Source organism: Macrosteles quadrilineatus, unplaced genomic scaffold, assembly GCF_028750875.1.
Source record: "Macrosteles quadrilineatus isolate MER2022 unplaced genomic scaffold, UCM_ALF_1.0 Scaffold_5__1_contigs__length_97177068, whole genome shotgun sequence".
In the NCBI taxonomy this organism is placed as follows: Eukaryota; Metazoa; Arthropoda; class Insecta; order Hemiptera; family Cicadellidae; genus Macrosteles; species Macrosteles quadrilineatus.
The window spans coordinates 3,424,771-3,444,686 of record NW_026542598.1 but is presented as its reverse complement, the minus strand read 5'-3'; the positions used below and the strand labels follow the sequence as shown (position 1 = coordinate 3,444,686).

Here is a 19,916-nt window from a genome sequence, read left to right as displayed (position 1 = left end):
GTTGACCTTATTTCCTATATTTTCTCTGGATGGTATTTCAATTTATTTTATAGTTGCAATGATTCTGCTCCACTCAAATTCCAGGGCATGGACTGCAATCAATATCTGCCAACATCAAATTCGAGAAAATCTAAAAATTTGTTAACTCACTTGTATATACCGTATAACATTTAAATACAACATGAAAAATAATAGGATTTCCTGGAATTTTTCTAAAATGTTTGAGATCATTCTCAACATCCCAGGCAATTTCCTTGAATATACTTGGATCATTCATAAAAAATATTCAAAGAAAATTTTTATATTGCCTAGAATTCTGAAGAACATTCTCAGAATATTCTGGAAAAGTACTCTGAAATATTCATGGTATCTGAACATATTAAGTTTAAATTATTAATTTTGTCAAATATCACAAAATAACTTGAAAAATACAAAAAACAATGTTTTTAGGGTAAAAAATGGGAAAACTCAATTTTTAGTCCATTCCCATAGTTAGTATTAAAGTACCGAATAGGTACTTAAAATGCAACGGATGATGGGGGTGACAGAGATGACTGACTCAAGTCGTCAATCGTCATGGAACGGAGGTAGCTAACAGCAGAACAGAACTGAAACTGAACTGAACTAGTAAGTTATGACTCCTGAGTCGACTCGTTGAAGACCAAATACAACTGAATTGATTCTTTCTGGCGCATGCGCAGTAGGCTAGTCCAATTCCTGCCCTGAAACGCTCGCGGAATTGAACCCGTCCCTCCCGCACCGAAGTCCGAGCTGAGATGCTAACGACTATAATAGGCTACAAACGAGCCCAGATTTTGTTTTATTAGTTTTATTTCTGATTTTTTAGATCCGGTTAAAATACATAATTTTTGCACGAGTCCCCTCGTTGACTATAAACTTACTTATGATCAATGCACCTCTGCAACCACCAAGCATGAAAAATGTACAATCTTGATTATGAGATCTAGATGGCCGATTGTTGACGAAATTGATTGTTTACAATTACAGCTTAACGAGTCTCTGCTAGCGAGCGGAATAAATCGATGAAAGGAGGTTATGGTACTCTCCGTACGTTCTTTTAGAAACAATGCATTTTCTCGATTTAACCAGTCTTTAATATCAAAACCACAGCGTTATTGCTTTTTTATTTTCTTGTGTTTAGTTCCAATAGTCTTTTTTGTGATATTTTTCTCCTCCACTAGCACTAGACCTAATATTGCTGAAGAGATGTCGGGCACACCTGGTATTCCAGACAAGTTGTGGCAACCAAAGTTTACTGTGTTAGATACTTCGTAAGTAGGCTATATTTTTGTAAGCTGATACTAAGTTAAGCTTAATTTAATTTGTTGGTTATTCAGAACCTTGAAATAAGTTTAGATCAGTTCAGTTTCTCTAGGCTACCCTAGTGGAAGTCATCAATAGAAATCAATAGAAAAAATCTATTGATATCACTAGATGCTTAGTGATATCAATAGATGTTCATGGATATCATTACAAGTAAATACAAACAAATAGACATCACTGAAAACTTAGTCAATACATATCACTAGACATCTATAAACATAAAATATATCAATATAGATCATTAGAGCAAACAAATTGTTCATTGATATCAATAGAGAATATTTTTTTAATATGTTAGATGTAAATATAAATCAATAGACATCAATACGGATAAATAAAATGCAAAATATCCCTAAAAAGTACCACATATGAACATTATGGATTATACAAAATACCAATGTAAACTTTGTGAAATAAACAGTAATAAAAGTGTTAATTTTTGAAAAAAGGAAAAACTCTGGTTCTAGGTCATAGGCGTTAGCTGAGGTACCTAAAACTCAATATAGGTAATTTAAAAATATATAGGCCTAATTTTAAAATTGTTGCAAAACAGTTACGGGACTCCCTATTTTGTTGACCCGGGTCAACAAATTCAATATATTAAGAAGAAAAAACACTTGGAATGTAGTTATTTACATGAAACTTGGAACGAAGGTATATAAACATGTTTTCTACTCGTATGTAAAATTTGGTAACGATAAAAAAATATTTATATATTTTATTAACTAAAAACCGCCCAAAATAGCTAATTTTATTTTGTTGACCCGGGTCTATCGCCAATAAAAGGTACTTAGCATTAGACTATATACATGAAACTTGGAACGAAGGTATATCCACATGTATTCTACACGTATGTTAAATTTGGTGACGATTAAAAAATATTTACCTACTTTATTAACAAAAAAATTCCGCAAAAAGCTAATTTTATTTTGTTGACCCGGGTCAATCACCAATAAAAGGTACTTAGAATTAAATTATATACATGAAACTTGGAACGAAGTTATATCCACATGTATTCTACACGTATGTAAAATTTGGTAACGATAAAAATTTATTTACCTATTTTATTAACTAAAAACCGCCCAAAATAGCTCATTTTATTTTGTTGACCCGGGTCAATCGCCTAAAAAAGGTACTTAGAATTAAACTATATACATGAAACTTGGAACGAAGGTATGTCCACATGTATTCTACACGTATGTAAAATTTGGTGATGATTAAAAAATATTTACCTACTTTATTAACAAAAAACTGCCGCAAAAAGCTAATTTTATTTTGTTGACCAGGGTCAATCACCAATAAAAGGTACTTAGAATTAAATTATATACACGAAACTTGGAACGAAGTTATATCCACATGTATTCTACACGTATGTTAAATTTGGTAACGATAAAAATTTATTTACCTATTTTATTAACTAAAAACCGCCCAAAATTGCTAATTTTATTTTGTTGACCCGGGTCAATCGCATAAAAAAGGTACTTAGAATTAAACTATATACATGAAACTTGGAACGAAGGTATATCCACATGTATTCTACACTTATGTAACATTTGGTAAGAATTAAAAAATAGTTACCTATTTTATTAACTAAAAACCACCCAAAATGGCTCATTTTATTTTGTTGACCCGGGTCAATCACCAATAAAAGGTACATAGAATTAAACTATATACATGAAACTTGGATCGAAGGTATATCTACATGTATTCTACACGTATGTGACATCCGGTAACGATAAAAATTATTAACCTATTTTATTAACTAAAAACCACCCAAAACTGCTATTTTTATTTTGTTGACCCGGGTCAATCGCCAATAAAAGGTACTTAGAATTAAACTATATACATGAAACTTGGATCGAAGGTATATCCACATGTATTCTACACGTATGTAACATTTGGTAACAATTAAAAAATAGTTACATATTTTATTAACTAAAAACCGCCCAAAATGGCTCATTTTATTTTGTTGGCCCTGGTCAATCACCAATAAAAGGTACTTAAAATTAAACTATATACATGAAACTTGGAACGAAGGTATATCCACATGTATTCTACACTTATGTAACATTTGGTAACAATTAAAAAATAGTTACCTATTTTATTAACTAAAAACCACCCAAAATGGCTCATTTTATTTTGTTGACCCGGGTCAATCACCAATAAAAGGTACATAGAATTAAACTATATACATGAAACTTGGATCGAAGGTATATCTACATGTATTCTACACGTATGTGACATCCGGTAACGATAAAAATTATTAACCTATTTTATTAACTATAATAAAATAGGTAACTATTTTTTAATTGTTACCAAATGTTACATACGTGTAGAATACATGTGGATATACCTTCGTTCCAAGTTTCATGTATATAGTCTAATGCTAAGTACCTTTTATTGGCGATTGACCCGGGTCAACAAAATAAAATTAGCAGTTTTGGGCGGTTTTTAGTTAATAAAATAGGTTAATAATTTTTATCGTTACCGGATGTCACATACGTGTAGAATACATGTAGATATACCTTCGATCCAAGTTTCATGTATATAGTTTAATTCTATGTACCTTTTATTGGTGATTGACCCGGGTCAACAAAATAAAATTAGCTTTTTGCGGCAGTTTTTTGTTAATAAAGTAGGTAAATATTTTTTAATCGTTACCAAATTTAACATACGTGTAGAATACATGTGGACATACCTTCGTTCCAAGTTTCATGTACATAGTTTAATTCTAAGTACCTTTTTTAGGCGATTGACCCGGGTCAACAAAATAAAATGAGCTATTTTGGGCGGTTTTTAGTTAATAAAATAGGTAACTATTTTTTAATTGTTACCAAATTTTACATACGTGTAGAATACATGTGGACATACCTTCGTTCCAAGTTTCATGTATATAGTTTAATTCTAAGTACCTTTTTTAGGCGATTGACCCGAGTCAACAAAATAAAATGAGCTATTTTGGGCGGTTTTTAGTTAATAAAATAGGTAAATGAATTTTTATCGTTACCGGATGTCACATACGTGTAGAATACATGTAGATATACCTTCGATCCAAGTTTCATGTATATAGTTTAATTCTATGTACCTTTTATTGGTGATTGACCCGGGTCAACAAAATAAAATTAGCTTTTTGCGGCAGTTTTTTGTTAATAAAGTAGGTAAATATTTTTTAATCGTTACCAAATTTAACATACGTGTAGAATACATGTCTATATACCTTCGTTCCAAGTTTCATGTATATAGTCTAATGCTAAGTACCTTTTATAGGCGATTGACCCGGGTCAACAAAATAAAATTAGCAGTTTTGGGCGGTTTTTAGTTAATAAAATAGGTAAATAAATTTTTATCGTTACCAAATGTCACATACGTGTAGAATACATGCGGACATACCTTCGTTCCAAGTTTCATGTATATAGTTTAATTCTAAGTACCTTTTATTGGCGATTGACCCGGGTCAACAAAATAAAATTAGCTATTTTGGGCGGTTTTTAGTTAATAAAATAGGTAAATAAATTTTTATCGTTACCAAATGTCACATACGTGTAGAATACATGTGGACATACCTTCGTTCCCAGTTTCATGTATATAGTTTAATTCTAAGTACCTTTTTTAGGCGATTGACCCGGGTCAACAAAATAAAATGAGCTATTTTGGGCGGTTTTTAGTTAATAAAATAGGTAAATGAATTTTTATCGTTACCAAATGTCACATACGTGTAGAATACATGTAGATATACCTTCTTTCCAAGTTTCATGTATATAGTTAAATTCTAAGTACCTTTTATTGGTGATTGACCCGGGTCAACAAAATAAAATTAGCTTTTTGCGGTGGTTTTTTGTTAATAAAGTAGGTAAATATTTTTTAATCGTTACCAAATTTAACATACGTGTAGAATACATGTGGATATACCTTCGTTCCAAGTTTCAAGTACATATCTACATTCCAAGTGTTTTTTTTTTTTCGAAATATATTGAATTTGTTGACCCGGGTCAACAAAATAGTCAGTCCCAACAGTTACAACTTGTATTAAAACTTATTTTTTAAACTGCCAAAAACTGATTGCTAAACATTAAAATTGTTGTAAAACAGTTACAACTTGTATTAAAAATTATTTTTTAAACTGCCAAAAACTGATTGCTAAACATTAAAATTGTCGTAAAACAGTTTACAACTTGTATTAAAACTGATTTTCTTAAACTTCAAAAAAGTCGTTGTAAAACAATTTTAAAATTGTTGTAAAACAGTTACAGCTCGTATTGAAACTTATTTTTTTCAACTCCAAAAAACTTATTGTTAAACAATTTTAAAATTGTTTCAATCTTATATCAAAATTGTTGTAATATGAAGTTTAAATCCAAATGTTTAAAAATTGTTATACAACAATTATTGTAATACAGCTTTCGACAACTTTAAACAATTTTTTTGCTTATTGGGTTATCGTTAGGGATAAAAATGCCTCACAAATTCATTATTGAATTCCTTATTTCTAGAAATCAATAAAAATAAATTGTATTGACACTATTCATATCACCCAAGTAGCAAGAAAACAGTTTGAACTGGTAATAAAACAGTTTTGAAACATGTTAAAGCATATAGGTACATGCTTGAAATGACACAAATGCCATTGAAAATCTTTTTCAAGTTAAATTATGAGGCCTAACACAGCTTCTCGCATTCAAAATGGCTATCATTACTCAATCCAACATGAAGTGCTCGTGGTGTAATGGCTAAGACGACTGGCTTCCATGCTGGAGTCCCCGGTTCAAATCTCGGGATCCCTCTGAACTTTTTGCCAAGAATTTTTTTACTTTTTAATTTTTATTTTATTTTTAGTGCATAGTTGATATTATTTAATGTTTTGAAACAAATTAAAAATGGTTTTTTAACAAGCTACAAATTATTTTCAAAAAAGCTAATGACTCGGATCCTATTTACTTGTATTGATATGTATTGATGTGTATTGATGTGTATTGGCCCAAATACACATACGTATCAATACGTATCAATATACAATTTTTGTATTGATATATATTGATCTCTTCCACTAGGGTAGGCCTATGTCTTTTGCAAGCCTAGTAGGTTTTGCCTCCCTTCCCTATTTTGATTACCTACCCTGGAATTTTCGGGTACAGTTTCTTAACTGGGCTATGCTATGTAATAACGATTGAAACTATAAATTAGATGAGAAAGTCAAACGGTTAAACCTTCATTAAATTTTTTCACTACCTATCAGCAAGTTTAGTTAGTTGGGTTAGGATGAGAGAGAGAGAGAGAGAGAGAGATTCTTTATTTTGCAATCGTCAAGATTGAAAATGGAGTCGTATGAAATACACAGTTTAAACATTTTTGATGTGATCTTGCTTCACAAAATATTGTTTTTCCAGTCTTTTATTCTTTAACACTATAGGCTAAATACCCCCGCTGCAGCAAACCTGCAGACTAAGCGAATTTCCATTTGACTGATTGGATTTACACTGAAATGTCTACTTAAAAATATAACATTTATTCTTGATTTAAATAGAATTAGTTTAACAAGTACTTAGGTTTGCTGCATCAGGGAGGGTAAAACTGTTTTTTTTTTATAAAATGTGAATAGTTAGTAAGAAATAAAAACATTTTCCAAATTTGATCAAAATATGTTCACAAACAAGCAAACTACAACAGTTTACTTATTCTCCATAAGAATAACATGGGAATTTTAAATTTACAATTTTTTTGAATTTTCTCCGTAACCATTAGGGGCATAGTAACGCTTCAATATACTAAATTATTTGTTTTTTTAAGCTCTACAAAATGGTTTGGAAAGAAATTGCTAAATCTTATGTTTTTTTGGGTCAAAAATGGGAAAAACCTATTTTTACCCCATAAAACCCCTCGTAAACCCCCGTTCCCATGGTCCGATCATGCTGGATCGCGAACTCGTTCGAATAAACGTACTTTTACACGTTTGTACCAAATTTCATCAAAATCGGATCATTTTTGCTCGAGTTATCGTGCTGACGGACACATATATATATATATATATATATATATAAATATATAAATATATAAATATATATATATATATATATGAATTTGAACGGATGGTGTTTTTGGCCTCTAGGGACCTCAAATCGAAAAAAAAAATCGGTCCCGCGTCCAGGTCTTACCATGAGTACTACGGTAATAGCTTATTCCCTATATGGGAAATTCGCTAAAAGGGCGGAGTAGCAGCCATTTCAGCAACTCCCTCTTGAACCTGCCAGGGTCAGGACTTAGGCTTTTCATTTCTTCTGGTAAAGCATTACAGAGTCTTGCGCCGGGGGCGTAAGTTGGTTTCCCCTGAAATCTTGTGGAGTGATTAATTGGGAGGTTGAAGTCCTTGGCATTTCTAATGTTATGGGTATGGACATCTACATTACGTTGTAGACTCATTGAGGTGGCAGTGCAGATGACCTCCAAAATATACAGATTTACAACGGTTAACATTTCCAGGTCTCTAAAGGCACCTCTGCAGTTCTCCCTCCCATCAATTCCAGCAAGCAGTCGAATACAGTAGCCTTCTCTTGTATTACAAGAACATGCTGTAGGTTGTTGTGTGACGTGGCGCCCCAGGGTACGATTCCATATCGTAGATGGCTCTCAAATATAGAACTGTAGGTGGTCTTGACTGCTTCAAAGTTGCTGATTCTTTTTACTCTTCGAAGAGCGAACTATTTAGCTGGTTATCCGTCCAGGTGATCTCTCTCCATGTCAGTGCCTTGTCTATTATTAGGCCTACCCCTAAATGTTTGGTAGCTTCAACACAATCAAGATTGGGGAAGGCCGACACCTCATCCTGCAATGTTCCCACATTGAGCTGTTGTGTCTTTGATTTGTTGTAAACCAGGTCGTTCATGTTGCAAAACTCAATAGCCATGTTTCTAGAGCAATATAAGATTTGATTTCTAATGCTTCTTTGTCTTTGTCGGATGTGATGATAACCGTGTTGTCAGCATACATATGATCGAGTTGCAGAAGGGCCTAGTGTATGCAGGGAAGTCAGCTGTAAATAGGACAAATAACACAGGACCCAAGGACAGTTTAATTTTATAAGTCATATAACTTAGCCTAGTTAAAATATTGATTATTAAATGATATCTTCTATCGATATTAGCATAGCCTGGTTAAGAAAATGTACCCGAATTTTCAGCCTAAGGAGTAAAGACAATCATTAAGTTATTCCCCTTTTCCCTGTTTGTTGGACTTGAGTTAAATTATGTTATGGACCTCAGTTATTATTACGGTTTTTTAACTGTATTTTTTCTTATTTTATACAGTATGGGAGAAGTAGTAATTGAACTATATTGGAGACATGCTCCGAACACATGCAGAAATTTTGCTGAACTCTGTCGTCGAGGATATTACAATGGAACCAAGTTCCACAGAGTAATTCGAGACTTCATGATTCAAGGTAAGTCCAACAAAATCTTTCATTACTGTGGTCATTATGAATAAATACATTACCGGTATTGTTTGAATAATGCTAGATCGTGATGGAAAATGTCCACAATAAACCTTTTCCTTCAGTTACCTAACAATGTACATGTTATCTCACTGATTTGAGAAGCAAAGTGGTCAATTCGCTCATCAGTGAGACAATGTTAACATTGTCTCACTGTAATTACGTTGTCTCACTCACTTCAGATTTGCAACGTGAAGGTACGAAATAGTGAGCGCGAATCATTCAGACAAGTTTATCTAGTATATTCTCCACCCAGCCTACAGCCTTCTTTTTACTTTTAAACTTTTAAATTTTTACCTGTTATTGTCTGTGATATTAGCTTATTAATCTAGCCTGACTGGGTTACTGTGTAACCCTATTTTACCATAATATGTGACTATGTCTATTGCAAGATTGTTTTGCTTAAGGACAATAAAGGATTTCTGATTTCTGATTTCTGAAGGCCGTATGCGCGCGAAATACGATGGCAGCACTGGCTGTAAATCAGCTGGTCAGCTGTTGTTCTGTTGTATCATGTCATATTAAAAGTTCACTTCCGTGTAAAAATATGTCACGTTTCTTTACCAATTTTTTTTTTATGGTAATTGTAGGAAAAATATCATGTTCAACTGTAGTGCAAAGTGCAATTGCCTCACTCGAGAAAACATTCCTCACTCGCCTACGGCTCGTGAATAAGTATTTCTCTCGAGTGAGTCAATTGCTCCCTTTGCTCACTAGTTGCACAAATAACTATTGAACAACAAATACATTATTGTTAAATAGACCATTTGAAACCACGTAGGTTGTTTTTAAAAGCATCACTGTGACAACCATGGGCGAGGAAAAGAAAATTAGGCCTATATTATTAAAGACAACACGTGGAGAGATTGATGCAAACACCGGTAATTAACTTATAGGATTATAATTATAAAATTAGTTTCCAATGTTTTAAATAGGCTAAGTTAGGCCTAAGCTTACTAGGTAACATTTTGTCAAACAAGAAAATGTTTAATATTAGCCTACACAACTACGGTAGGGATGTCCCAAACAAAAATAGGCTAACTTAACTTCCTGGTTTCCTAATATAGTACCCTAAATTATGATGACCACAGGGAGGGAAAGATAGTTCATATCATTGACATGATCCCGACCACTAACTTAATTCCCCTATCTCACCCCAACGCTCTCCTAACCTGACTCCCCAGTCCCCATGCTCCTCGTTTTGGTGGTCACCCACATAGCACGGAATGCTGACCTTTTGTAAGCAGAACAATCAGGTTACACATTCCATGCCCACGACCAAACCATCGAACGGAAGTCAGCAATGCGAATACTTTGTGACACAAATTATATTCTTGTTGAATTGCAAAATAATGCAGACCAATGAAGTTGCATCTCGATTCTGTGCCTCTTGCTCAGTTCTGCCAATAGCAGTAGCTATTATACAGCAACTCTGTTCTGATAGTATCCAGGGTAAAATTCATCCTGAATGAATCACAGACCATCACAACACCAGCAAACAAAGACATATTCCGTAGAATGTTTCTGAACCTACGGCAAGGGAACTTTACTTACAAGTAAAATCAACACAAATCATCCAGGCTAACTCATTGTATCCCAACTGAATATTGTTGTCCTCAATAGGGTCATTGATCAGTACCAGAACATGGGTAATAACCACAGAAAACGTACTACTATAACCCAGAATGCCAACCGCATGGTAAAAATCATTAAGCATTTTGAGAGAGCTTTGCCTGTCAATCCGTAGGCAGCGCCACCAGCGTTGCTATGCTGAGTGCATGGCAACGCTGGTGGCGCTGCCTACGGATTGACAGGCAAAGCTCTCTCAAAACGCTTAATGCTTTTTACCATGCGGTTGGCATTCTGGGTTATAGTAGTACGTTTTCTGTGGTAATAACTGAGTCCATACATCATAATCAAAGTTATTCTAATACTTTCAGAATTAAGTAGGCCTAGGCCTCATAATAATTTTAGCTAGGCAACAACGGCTCATTTCTACTTGACATCTTATATTTGACATGTAATTTAGTTAGGCCTACCTAAATTTATCTCGGTAATAAAACATTATTTGGTGTTTTTGGAGTAGGCTATTAAAAATAGGCTAAATATTCCAATTGAAAAATATTCAAGTTTAAGTTCATTTATGTTTTCAAAGAAATCTTTATTTAAGATATTTTTTTTATATGTCACTATAAAAAAGGAATATGTTTAAGGTGGAGACCCGACTGGGACTGGCAAAGGTGGTTCTTCCATCTATGGTCGGACGTTTTCAGATGAAATACACGAAGACCTTAAACACACGGGTGAGTAACAGGGTAATTTAGTTAGGCTTGCTTTTAAATACCGTTTGATGTTACCTGCTAACCGTGTTGATGGCTATATTTATTTTAAAACGCTAGTAAAACCCAATCAACATTATAGTAATGTTACGTCATGTTGAGTTAATTGAGCTAATGTTAAGCACATAACATATGTCAAATAACACTTATAATGATATTTACACTTATACTGTTTACTCACAAGACGGTAAATACATATTTATGATAGGCCTAAGTGGTGATCGATATCGATTGGACACGATTCTCCTATTGGGTATAATGAGGATTGGACTGTCCAATCAAAATAAATCACCACTTACCATCTTTTATAGGTCTATGTATTTACCATCTTGCGAGTAAACAGTATAGGCCCTAAGTGTAAATATATTATTATAAGTTTATGTTACGTATATATTATGTGCTTTCAGGTAATTTAGTAAGGCGTACGATGCTGATCAAGAAGTTAGTTAGGCCTTATGTTGATGGAAAATTAAAATTTTTTCCATTAACCATACCAATTCAAATGGAAATCACTTCAACATAATAAGCATTGAAAGTAGTGCCTATATGTAGTATTTAAGTTATGTAGCCCAAGTGTATTAATCAATGCACATTCATACTCCTCTTACTAGGTAAAAAACCTCTTTTAACTGCCTTGTAAGTTTTCATTTCAATATAGTTGAGTTGTCTGGCCATTTTTTATTGTAGTCTTCCAGCTCTTTCGACATTTTTTGTTTGAAGTTCATTTTAATTTTTGGTGATGGTGGGTACATGCATCATCTAAAAGATAATTGCGGACATTTTCCATCCCGGTTATTTAAGAAGAAAATTTTCAATGGTTACAGTTGTAATGGAAAATGTACGTAAATAATCTGTTGGCTAATACCTTTCAACACTGTTTGCTTTTTCACCTCTGGCCTTTATGAAGACCTTGGCCTTAATTGATGCTCTTATTAAAAAGTTTTACTTCCAGGAGCTGGTATAATATCCATGGCTAACTCGGGTCCTGACACTAACGGATCACAGTTTTTCATAACTCTCGCTCCTACTCAATGGCTCGATGGAAAACATGCCATATTTGGTAAGATCAAACATTAATTATCTATCATTTTATTTGTGTTAGATAACAATATGTTTTACTACCACTGCATGGAAATGATTACATTGCCATACTTGTAAACAGTATTAGGCCTATATGCTAAATAGCTTATTTCTGCTTCATTAATTCCCGCTCACTAAATCAGCTGATTTCACTGTTGGAGAACATCCACAAATATTAGAACAAAAACTGTATGGATCATAAAAATAAACAAAGGGCGTTTCAACTAGCCTGAATCTTTACTAAAAACAAAAACATTAACATATGGATACTGTTAAATTAAATTATGTTTACTTTTGGGCCGGTGACATAATTTGTTTATATGTTTATGACCCATTGATCCATACCTTTTCTGTTCTAAGATATTTTTGCTAACATCCCAGCTTTTCACAGAATGTGCTAGTGTCTCAAATTCTATTTTTTACCTAATTTTTTGTTGCGGACATATTTGATGGGTCATAACAGATGCTATAGCTTCCAATAAGTCATTACATCAGTTGGGCTTGGTAAAATAAAAAGTCGTGTATTCTACAGAAATTAGTACTGTAATTTAGATCAGCACACCTGGCAGTGGCTAACATTAACTACACCGATTTTGAGAAAAAAACTGGCAACAACTTAAACTTTGGGGATGGAATGTCTAGTTGTAGGCCTACCAATAGCCAAAGGATATTTTAGTCAGTTATGGTGGCAGGAAAAAATCTTGTGTGTATTACCGTACGACTTACGAGCACAGTCATTGCCGCTCTCGAAATGTACGGCCACACTCAGCCAAAGCAACTATATGTTCTAGAGGCAATGACATACTTTGCAGTGGCTAACATTAACTACAACGGTTTTGAGGGAAAAGAAACTGGCGACAACTTTAACATAAGGATGAAATGTCGCCATCCTATTGTTAGAAGAGCATGAACACTTTTTTATTACCGGTACTTGATATGCAAGCTCTCATATTTTCGTTCCTATGTGTTATTGATTCATACCCTATTTCAATTGTCTGCATACTGGTCCGTTTTCCTGTCTATCAACTGAAGGACATAAGATTGTGTTTGTTTACAGGTAGAGTTCATTCCGGAATGAGTGTTGTGAAGAGAATCGGATTAGTAGAAACTGACAAAAACGATCGACCCACAGATGATGTTAAGATTGTGCGTGCGTACATTCGATCAAACTAAAAGACTTCACTATTTTTACTATAGGCCTAGTTAATATGACAATTGGCATTTTGTACTTTTTATCTGTAAATACATTTTATTCAAATGATGAAACTGTGTGATTTTATTTGAAACGTGAGAAAATATTTTCTAAGCTCAAACAAGTTGTAATCTGTTGCTGTTGTTAATGAAAATTTTATATATAAACATAAGAGATAATACGCCATAAAAACAATCTGGAAAATAACTAATTTTAAGGATTGGTGACATACTTTTAATACTAGTACAGTTAAAATTAATAGGTATAAAAACATTTTTCAAGTCTTTTTAAAGTAATGCATGTGGTCTGTGTTGGATTCCATTTGTTAGTCAGGCCAGTAACATGGTGTTGTTAACGAGTTTGCTGATAGAATTGAGTGTCCTGCGCTGTACGTACAGCACACTCCTCCCACCAATCCGATGATAATTAGCACCCACATGTAACCACGTTCGTACCAAGGTATTAACCTGAAACAGATGTTTCAATAAATCATTGTAGTTTGATGTTTGGAATACAATGTGGAAACATATATTTTCAATTTTGTCATGTACAGCATCTTATATGTCAACACCATAGGCTAATAAATTCATATTTACTAAAAGTTTTTAAATTTTAATTTGTATAAATGTTGGTAAAAGTAGATAATACAGTGTAACAACAATGACTACACATAGAAAAACACAACGATGAAATAAAAAATTAAAAAGGGATGAAATTATTACTTGTTATTTTGTTAATAATCAGGACAATTTAATTGTCTTGTCCAAAATCATAAGTCGACTTTAAAGCTATAAGTAAAGTTTATGTTCTCAACTACGCTGATTCTTTTTTGCTATAGAAAGAAAATAAGGCACTTTAGACGTGCGCCGTATAGGCATATAAATTAAAAACAGACATTTTTTGCGGCTTCAAACACACCTTTCAGGCCAATCAGCTCTCTTCTGATCGCAGAGCCTCATGTAGAAGTAGGGAGGCAGTATGAAGGTGCACAGAGTGATGCTAGATCCTCCAACCAGTGCCAAGATCTTACCAAACTCTGGTATAGTTTCCCCCACCACTATCATCAGCAACACCATCAAAGATCGGACTAAGCACCGCTTGCCACCAAACTCTGCAATAGTCATCAGTAATAGAGCTTAGAGCTTTAAAAGAATGAATGAAATTTTGTTCTTGTCACCACCAAATAAGAAAATTTAATACAGTAGGACCTCAATATCTTGAAACTGAAAGGAAACGAATACAAATTTGAGTTATTGAGTTTTTTTTTTTTAGTAAGCGAGGTTAAATCATATCAGATGTCAGGGTGTTATATCAAAATTCCATATACTGAGGTGTTGTACTTTGACAATGCTATTACCTCACGACCTTCATAACCTAACCACTAATATCTCGAGCTCAAGCTAATAGAGGCCTATTGAAGGAATACTGTAGAAGTACAATAACACTATTGAATGTGATTTAAATTGTAATTTAGGACAAACGCCAGTGTATTTTTTGTAGCCTATATTATACAATAAAATAATCAAATGAAATAAAATCATGTATAAAATTAATTTAGTACAATTGGCTCTGAATGATCCAACACTCTTACAGCGTTCGTGAGAGGCTTTTCAAGAATGATTTCAAGGCTATTGTAACAGAGTGAAAAGCAGTTGCCAAATTCTAAATAACAAGACTGAAAATCCTACTTACTGTGTGGGACATTAAAGATCTCCTCGATCTCCTGGCAGACTGGGTTGATGACAATGAGAAGTGCCAGGATGAGGTGAAGTGCCATCAGCATGTTGGCAAAGGAAGCAAACATTCCTCGACTGAGAGATAATACTACGTTAGCGTTAACAGCGTCTCCGTAGACAAAGAATGCCGCAAACACTACGGGCATGTAGAGTGCCAACACAACTGCAACATATTCATCAGCTTGTGAATAGGTTCGATTAGATTTGTGACGGTGAAACATCGGGGTTCTCCAACCTTTTTTCCTCAAGGAACACAATGTTAACTTTTGGAGGAAAGACGGGCCAGCAATATTTCGGTGCAGTAAATTAAGCTCGCCTAACAAAAAAAAAATAATAAAAAATCTGTCTATTCACGAGTTGGTTGTGGTTTTTGAGATTTTACTTATTTTTGTTGCTATGAGCGACTGTCGCACCTGCTGCTCCAAGCACTTCTCTATACATTACGTTCGGGTTGACTAAATAAAATTGTTTACTTGGATGCATAAAAAACTAAAAAGCTGTATAAAAACAAAACAATACAAATGTTATACGTATATTTTTTAATGACTGCATAATGTAAATGTATTTGTCATGCTTAATCATCATTCATTCCATAAAAGGAATAAGACATTTCTTCTTTTATAATTGTCCTTGAAAAACACCAAACTGCTGCCAAAAGAGCATCTAATCTCTGAACAAAATACCATATTTCTACATTCCAACCATGTTTTGCACAAACACTATCCTACAAAAAATAACCAAAAAATTTATCTAACAAATTTGACTCACCAACATACCCCATAGCGACGCTGATGTAGAACTTGTCTCGGCGTGCCATGTCATTTTGTATGGTGGGGAAGGTAGAAGCACCACCGTAAGTAAACAAGATGGTGCCAAAGGAGAAGAAGAAGTCTGTGAGACTGTGAGGATTGTGCGGAACTGGCTCCGTGTTGTGTATTCCGTCTGAGATCATGTTGATGAAAATGAGGACACAAGCTATAGCTGTAGTCAGGACAGCTCCGACACCAGCGATCCTGTAAAATATTTATGCTTCAAAGACACTTGAAATAAAGGACTGTTGTCCTTGAGCATGCCCTTTATTATTTGGGGGGCATTGAAATGGTACTGGCAAAAAAATTACTACTAACGAATTTACTACTAAAGACCAATTATTGGTCTATGTAACAAAGCTACGAAGCATTTCACTCCATTCTATTGTACTCATATTTGGTTTAAAATACGTCCATCTAAAATAAAAAGTGTTCCAGAGAGTTAAAAAGCACACTACATGTTCCCAATACAATTAACTTACTATTCCGCCCGCACCAACAAGGACTTCTTCAAAAGAATGAGGTAGAATATCAGTTTAAAATAAACAAGTTCTATATGCAGTGAACTTTGACTATTGTGTAGTGAAGTGTGATTTCAACTGCATCTATTTTCTTGTGCAAGTAAGTTGTGAAGTGCCCATTGCTTTTTCCTCCAAACCAATCGTAATCAAAACATTATTTACAATTTACAGCTATTAACTAGAATATCAATGGCACTATTGACACCCATGTATGAAAGAGAACCTCACCAGAAATCCTTTGGTGATCCCAGCCACATTGGTGGTGTGATGACAATCGCAAAGATGAGGAACCAGAGGCAATATCCCACCTGAGGCAACAACTCTCTCAGCAGCTGTTGTACTATCTGGGCGGACAGCAGCAGGTAGACAATGGCCACTCCAAATAGTGTGACTTGGATACAGGCTGACACTAGTGTGCTGGTAGCAGTGAGAGAAGAATACAGCTATTAATCATTTTGTACCATGGCTAAAAGTACCTCTGACATATATTTCATTTAGCAAAACTTTTATAGAACCTAAAGGTTGCATTTTAAAGATAACTAGTTGGTTCAGAAGATTTTGTGACAGACTTGAGAAGTAAGCATAGTTACCGGGTATTGCATAAACAATAGCCGTGCAACATAACATAATAGTGATATTTCTTCCCAGTATATCAGTGAGTATAGATTGATAAGAATTACTTATCTCACCAATCTCCCATCTCTGTAGAAGAACAATACTAAGACAAAACATCAGTTTTATTGTGTGACCATTGTCTGTGATTTTAAGTCCTTGGACAATTTTCTCAGAAAACTGAAGTTGTAGGCAATCCTATAAAACTCCTTTTAAACCCTAAATGTTTTGACCACATTCTCGAGCATTTGTTGCTAACTTAAGTTATAATGACACTGGTGTAGACACATTAAATGTATTCTAATTTAATTTACACTTGTTATATTTACTTGAGGTAAAGTCAAATGTTTGGTAGAGTTTATCTTCAGAGGCAGTGCAATCTTAAATGAGTAGGTATCTCATCTCAAAACCAGTTGCCTGAAAGTCTGTAAACTCACTTAGTACATAGGGTTACATAGGCAATCAACTGACCTGCCCCACCGGCCTACAGCTCTGAAGGCTATTGTCGGGTAAGGGTCTCTCGTAGCCTTCTTGTGTTCAGGATATCTCTCCTCCAGAATGGCCCAGCAGTTACCCAGCTTTGTTCCTCCATAGCAAGCATTGAGACAAAACAGCAGCACCAGCAGAAGACCGGGCCAGCCTGCCAAACGTGCATACGGAGTAGTAATATGAAAAGTTTTACAAATTCTTGAACACTTAAGCTTGATCTTCAAGGTCCACCCATGTCAAGATATAAACTTTTAACAAATTAAAACATGCAAGATATAAAGTGCAATAATTGTACATTGTAATTGTATAATTGTAATTGTAATAAAATTATTGTATTTAATAGTGTTCCTGAATAATAATGTGTCATTATATTCTCAATAATAAGATAACTAAAATTAATTAAATTATTAGAGATAGCTAGAATTTTGAAAAAAAGATGGCAGGGAAGTGTAAATCTTGGTAAATAAATACCTAGTTATAATGATCCACAGATTCTCTTCAGCAAATTTCAACAGCCCCAAAAGTCATTATGGTCAAATTACAATAATTTTTTATCAGAGATTATTGATTGTATTAGAAGAACCACATTGCACATGATTATACGGTATCTTTAGGCAAAAAAACTAGCGATTGGGTTTCAAGTAGTTATTACTTGACTTGGTATTGAAAATAGTGAGTAACTTGCACTGCATAATTTATGTTTTACAACTTCCCAGGTCCAATGTATTATTGACAGAGCAAAAATTGTAATGTTATACTACATCTATATGAATATAGTTAAAGTTAACTGAAATTTAGGTAAAAAAAACGTGTCTGCTACTTTTGTATTAATTACTATTATTTAAAACATCTTTTTGTAACAGCCTAGTATTTTTTTTTATTCAACATTCATACCACAGTCAATAACTGCTTTAGGCAGAGCGAGTATCCCACTTCCTGCCATTTCTCCTGCGACTAACACTGCAGCTCCCAGGACCGACAGTCCTTCTGCTGAACCATTCTTCTTCTCATCTTGGCCATATGCCTCCTAGAATTAGAAAGGATAGCTTTTCATCTCAATTCCTTTATGAGGAATATTTATATTAAAGAACATTTTTGATGTTATAGGTTAAGGTGTTTTTTTTACATGAAAAGCTCATGGATTTTAAAAGAGAAAAGGCTAGAATACAACCAAGGAAATATTTTTATGTCTCCATTCAGTTCCTGAAACAGTGAAGCAAGCTAGATCAAATCTGATTGTCACTGTTTCTTTATTACTTTATCCTATACTATTCCAGATAGTTCTCCCTTTAGCGACCATTAGCCTCATCATAGATGCCGTAAATAATGTGAAGGAAAATCAATGCTCCTGCAAGAGCCTAAAAAGTTAAGTTATGTCGCTTGTGTACAACGTTTAAAAAATCTAATTGATGAATTGATAATTATTGTTGTGTTGTAACAAGGATCATGCGTTCATTCATTCACTATTTTGCAATAAATTATAAAAAGCAATTTTCGAGATGGGCTTTATGGTTATAAACTGATTTGATTTCACTCTTTGCTATGATGGCACTTTCAAGCAATCATAAAGCTGGGTTTTCCTAGGCGCAGAGAGCGGAGAGAGGAACACGGAGAACGGAAAAGAGATTGACATGGTGTTGTTCCGCTCTGCTTCTAGGAAAACAGTAACATTAAATTACCTAAGACAAGTGGTGTCCGCTCTCTGCGTTCCTCTCTCCGCTCTCCACTTCCGCGCCTAGGAAAACCCGGCTTAAATGAACACACATACACACATTCTTAAATGAAAAAAGTTATATTGATCCAAAAAATAAGTTAATACAAACTTTGAACAAAAATATTGTATGACTCATTAATACAGTACTACATTTTTTAACTGAAAATTTGAAAGGACAGATTTGGTAAATTAAAATTAAATTCATCATCTTACAAAAGTTAACAATAAGGTTTCTATAGCCATTCAATCTTGCCTTTTTTGGATTAAGGTATTTTTTAAATCTGTCCATAACAAGTTTGTATAAAAAGAACTACTTACTATACTTTTTGAAGAGTTGGTGTGGTAACCATTTTGAGATTTCTGTGGTGGTTTTTCCATTTTACCCTATACAAGTTGGAAAAGACGAGATAAAAGTCACTAGTTGCACATCACTTGAATATCAGCCACTGAGATTGCACTGAAGCAGAGCATTACTTTATCTCAAGTCTTTCCTGGACACTTAACTTTATTTTGCATTTCGACACGTGACAACTGATAAAATCATACAATAAGACCAAACTAAAGCCACTTTTGCTGTAAACACTTCAGTTACAAACT

General features: G+C 34.0%; 2 protein-coding genes across 2 annotated transcripts; one reads left to right on the top strand and one right to left on the bottom strand.

Annotated features, from left to right (window-relative positions):
* Window positions 1-856: 856 nt before the first annotated feature.
* On the top strand, window positions 857-13,512 carry LOC128994686 (peptidyl-prolyl cis-trans isomerase-like 1). Its single transcript, XM_054419410.1, has 5 exons — window positions 857-1,292; window positions 8,643-8,776; window positions 11,041-11,130; window positions 12,119-12,226; window positions 13,304-13,512. Exons 1-5 carry the CDS (start codon window positions 1,057-1,059, stop codon window positions 13,417-13,419), a joined length of 684 nt encoding a protein of 227 aa, XP_054275385.1. The 5' UTR covers window positions 857-1,056; the 3' UTR covers window positions 13,420-13,512.
* A 143-nt stretch (window positions 13,513-13,655) lies between these two features.
* LOC128994825 (uncharacterized) lies at window positions 13,656-19,797 on the bottom strand. Its single transcript, XM_054419624.1, has 8 exons — window positions 19,638-19,797; window positions 18,500-18,632; window positions 17,588-17,756; window positions 16,733-16,921; window positions 15,943-16,187; window positions 15,131-15,337; window positions 14,357-14,549; window positions 13,656-13,905 (listed from the first exon to the last, which is right to left on the bottom strand). The coding sequence occupies exons 1-8, from the start codon at window positions 19,695-19,697 to the stop codon at window positions 13,764-13,766; spliced, it is 1,338 nt and encodes a 445-aa protein (XP_054275599.1). The 5' UTR covers window positions 19,698-19,797; the 3' UTR covers window positions 13,656-13,763.
* Between the last annotated feature and the right edge of the window lie 119 nt (window positions 19,798-19,916).

What these genes read in the sequence shown, in the direction of transcription:
- LOC128994825 (XM_054419624.1), bottom strand. Translation starts at nt 19,697, where the DNA reads ATGGAAAAACCACCACAGAAATCTCAAAATGGTTACCACACCAACTCT. An exon ending in TAAAGCAGTTATTGACTGTG is followed by an intron (nt 17,757 to 18,499) that starts GTATGAATGTTG and finishes CACGTTTGGCAG; the next exon opens with GCTGGCCCGGTCTTCTGCTG. An exon ending in GGATCACCAAAGGATTTCTG is followed by an intron (nt 16,188 to 16,732) that starts GTGAGGTTCTCT and finishes AATATTTTACAG; the next exon opens with GATCGCTGGTGTCGGAGCTG.
- LOC128994686 (XM_054419410.1), top strand. Translation starts at nt 1,057, where the DNA reads ATGGTACTCTCCGTACGTTCTTTTAGAAACAATGCATTTTCTCGATTT. An exon ending in TCGAGACTTCATGATTCAAG is followed by an intron (nt 8,777 to 11,040) that starts GTAAGTCCAACA and finishes AATATGTTTAAG; the next exon opens with GTGGAGACCCGACTGGGACT. An exon ending in TGGAAAACATGCCATATTTG is followed by an intron (nt 12,227 to 13,303) that starts GTAAGATCAAAC and finishes GTTTGTTTACAG; the next exon opens with GTAGAGTTCATTCCGGAATG.